The 2,826-nt window shown below is 48.2% G+C and overlaps 1 protein-coding gene across 1 annotated transcript; it reads right to left on the bottom strand.

Moving 5' to 3' along the window:
- Positions 1-244: 244 nt before the first annotated feature.
- Positions 245-2,585, bottom strand: LOC113940414 (puromycin-sensitive aminopeptidase-like; the record flags this gene model as incomplete). The annotated part of the gene is made up of 5 exons (XM_027631557.1): positions 245-375; positions 474-629; positions 1,043-1,150; positions 1,575-1,631; positions 2,443-2,585. Coding segments are annotated over 5 exons (530 nt in total), but the record flags the coding sequence as incomplete, so codon positions are not given.
- Between the last annotated feature and the right edge of the window lie 241 nt (positions 2,586-2,826).

Here is a 2,826-nt window from a genome sequence, read left to right as displayed (position 1 = left end):
ACGTGTCCTGTCAGTCTGGGGAGGACGAGCCCCAGCTCGGGGTGGAACTCAGGGAGGCTCAGAACTGCTGCCAATCCCTGCTGGGTTTTATCAAAGCTCAAAAGAAGGAAAGAGAAATCACTGGAATTGCACATTGCTTGGAAAATGCCAATTGAAGGAGTTCCAGTGATGTTGGATCCAACCCAAAGCAGTGCAGCTCGGGGGCAGAACCGGGCAGAGCCACAGCCCAGCACCAGAATCCACATGGAAACTCCTGGCTCTGCCCTCAGTGCTCACAGGGGGATTGTCACGGATTAATTAACCACTTCTTTAATTAATGGCTCTTACCTTCACTTCTGCAGCCATTTTATCATTTGCAAATCCATCCACTGTGAGCTGAAGGGGAAAAAAAAACCAGCGTGAGCCAAGGGAGAGCCTCCAGCACTTCCCACAGGACAGTTTGGGTCTGGCTCCTTCCTCAGCCCTGCACGTACCTTTATTAGTCTGGATATCAAGAATCCCCCTTGGTATCGGTTATAAAGTTCCTCCCAGTTGTCCCTTACAAATTTCCAAGCAGCTTTCCTGCCCTGCTTGCTGCCTCCAGCAACTCCTCCGATCACCGACACCGTGTCCTGGGGACGTACCTCTTCCTGGGGATGGGAAAAAACAAGGAATATTCCACACTGCTCCAACAAATCCAGCACGTTGGCTTTGTGCTTTTCCCTGCCTTGTGCATTTCTACACCTCAAGCTGGCAATAAAAGCTTTTTTTTTTTTTCCCCCCCTAAAAATTTTAAGGTACAACTCAAATCTGTTAATTAAAAAAAAAAAAAATCCCTAAGAAGAGTTTTAAGATGCAATTCAAAGACTTAATAATTAAGATAATTTCTCCTGGTTTAACACATTTTATCCTCACACTGCTGTACCCCCAAGTGCTCTGAACACACTTGCCACTCCCACAATGTAAGGGTTATACAGTACCCTGAAGGAATACCCTAATATTAGGATTATTACTATAATTATTGTGATTATCCTACTGTCCAGCAGCTTTCCCAAGAACTTACTGAAAGTGCAAAGGTGAGAACTTTTTGAATCAGTTCTGGCTGAGAGATGGCTCCGAGAACACGTTCAATTCTGTTCTTCTCCTCCTGCATGTCTGCCTGCTTGTGGAGCTTCAGGGCCAAAGGGAAGAGAGTTAAAATATAAAATAAAAAAGGCTGACTTCTCCCCTAATGGACTCCCTGGGTATGGCAGAGCTGCTAATTAATCTTCCAGCCCAATAGGTGACAAATTGACCTGGCTGGGGACTCACCCTGCAGTTATTCCCCCACCACAGACTCATCCCGTGTCCACGAGCACAAATTAAATTGGTAATAAACTGATTTGCATCGCTGTTTATGTAAAGGTCAAGTAGTTTAGAAGGTCAAGTGTCCCTCCAGCAGGGAGGAAGGATCCCAAAAGGAGTGCTGGGACACTCCACTAGGTGGCAATTTGACACCAGGCAGGGAGCAGGGGCTGAGCCTGGGGATGGATAAAACACATCCCAGAGGAGCTTTTGGGGCGAGATGTTGAGTCTGGGTTTGAGTGGGAACCCACCTTCAGCATGGTGTCCAAAGTAGAGCTGTCCCCGTGCTTCAGCACCGTCACATAGACCTAGGAGAGAGCAAAAAACCCCCAGGAATGCCTTTGGAACTGCCAGGAATGGGACAGTTTGTGCACACTGGGGTCAGAATTCACCCCAGGGAACTCGCCCAGCACTGACCCCCGTGTGTGTTTTAAAACTGGATTGCAGAGATGCTCCAACTCCTTCACTTTTTCCCCCTCAACCTCAGCACAATTTTGGCAATTCCAACCACAGCAAAACCCCGGGATGGCAGATCCAGGGACATTTCATCCTCCCCAGGACCATCTCCTTCGGGAGCTGATCCAAGCTTCGGACTGAGCCGAGCTCATAGAATCATAGAACAGATTGGGTTGGAAAAGACCTCCAAGATCATCAAGTCCAACCCCTGATCCAACTCCAGTTACTATATCATGGCACTAAGGGCCACGTCCAATCTCTTTTTAAAAACCTCCAGGGATGGTGAATCCACCACCTCTCTGGGTAGGCTGTTCCAATGCCTGATAACCCTCTCTGTAAAGAATTTCTTCCTAACATCCAACCTAAACCTCCCCTGGCAGAGCTTGAGCCCATGTCCCCTTGTCCTATTGTTGGTTGCCTGGGAGAAGAGACCAACCCCCACCTGGCTATAACCTCCCTTCAGGGAGTTGAAGAGAGTGATGAGGTCACCTCCAAGCCTTCTCTTCTCCAGACTGAACAACCCCAGCTCCCTCAGCCTCTCCTCATAGGACCAGCTCCCACCACCTCCACCCAAACCAGTTGGTCTCACCCCTCCACACTGGTTTTCCTCTAATTCCCTATTTTTGGGAGTGGGGACAGCGTTTTGGGGCAGCAGTAACCTACAGGACTCCTCAGGTCAGCTGACAGGATGTGTTTTCCTTCCACGTGGTCCTTAAACCGGCGTCGGGCCTCTTCTAACGTTGCCTTGTGCCCAGCTTTTCCCAGTTTTCCCAAAACCAGACCCCTCAGAAGGGCATCTAAGTGACCTAAGAGTGAGGAAGAGGGAAAAAAAAAAATGTAATTATTGGGACACACAATGGAGCCCAGGCCTTTCCTTCCTGGTGGGAGGAATATCTTGATTTTTGGTGGGGAATACATTGATTTTTTTTTCACAAAAAGGAGAAAATTCCAGCCCAAACACAACCTGTGAGTCTAAAACCTGAGTTGTGGCAGTGATTTTAAACATTTTACCTACACCAGGACTGACCAGGACAGGTAAACATGCAC

This window comes from Corapipo altera, unplaced genomic scaffold (assembly GCF_003945725.1).
Source record: "Corapipo altera isolate COAL_440 unplaced genomic scaffold, ASM394572v1 128951, whole genome shotgun sequence".
In the NCBI taxonomy this organism is placed as follows: Eukaryota; Metazoa; Chordata; class Aves; order Passeriformes; family Pipridae; genus Corapipo; species Corapipo altera.
The sequence above is the reverse complement of the archived record's forward strand: the minus strand, read 5'-3'. Positions and strand labels throughout refer to the sequence as shown.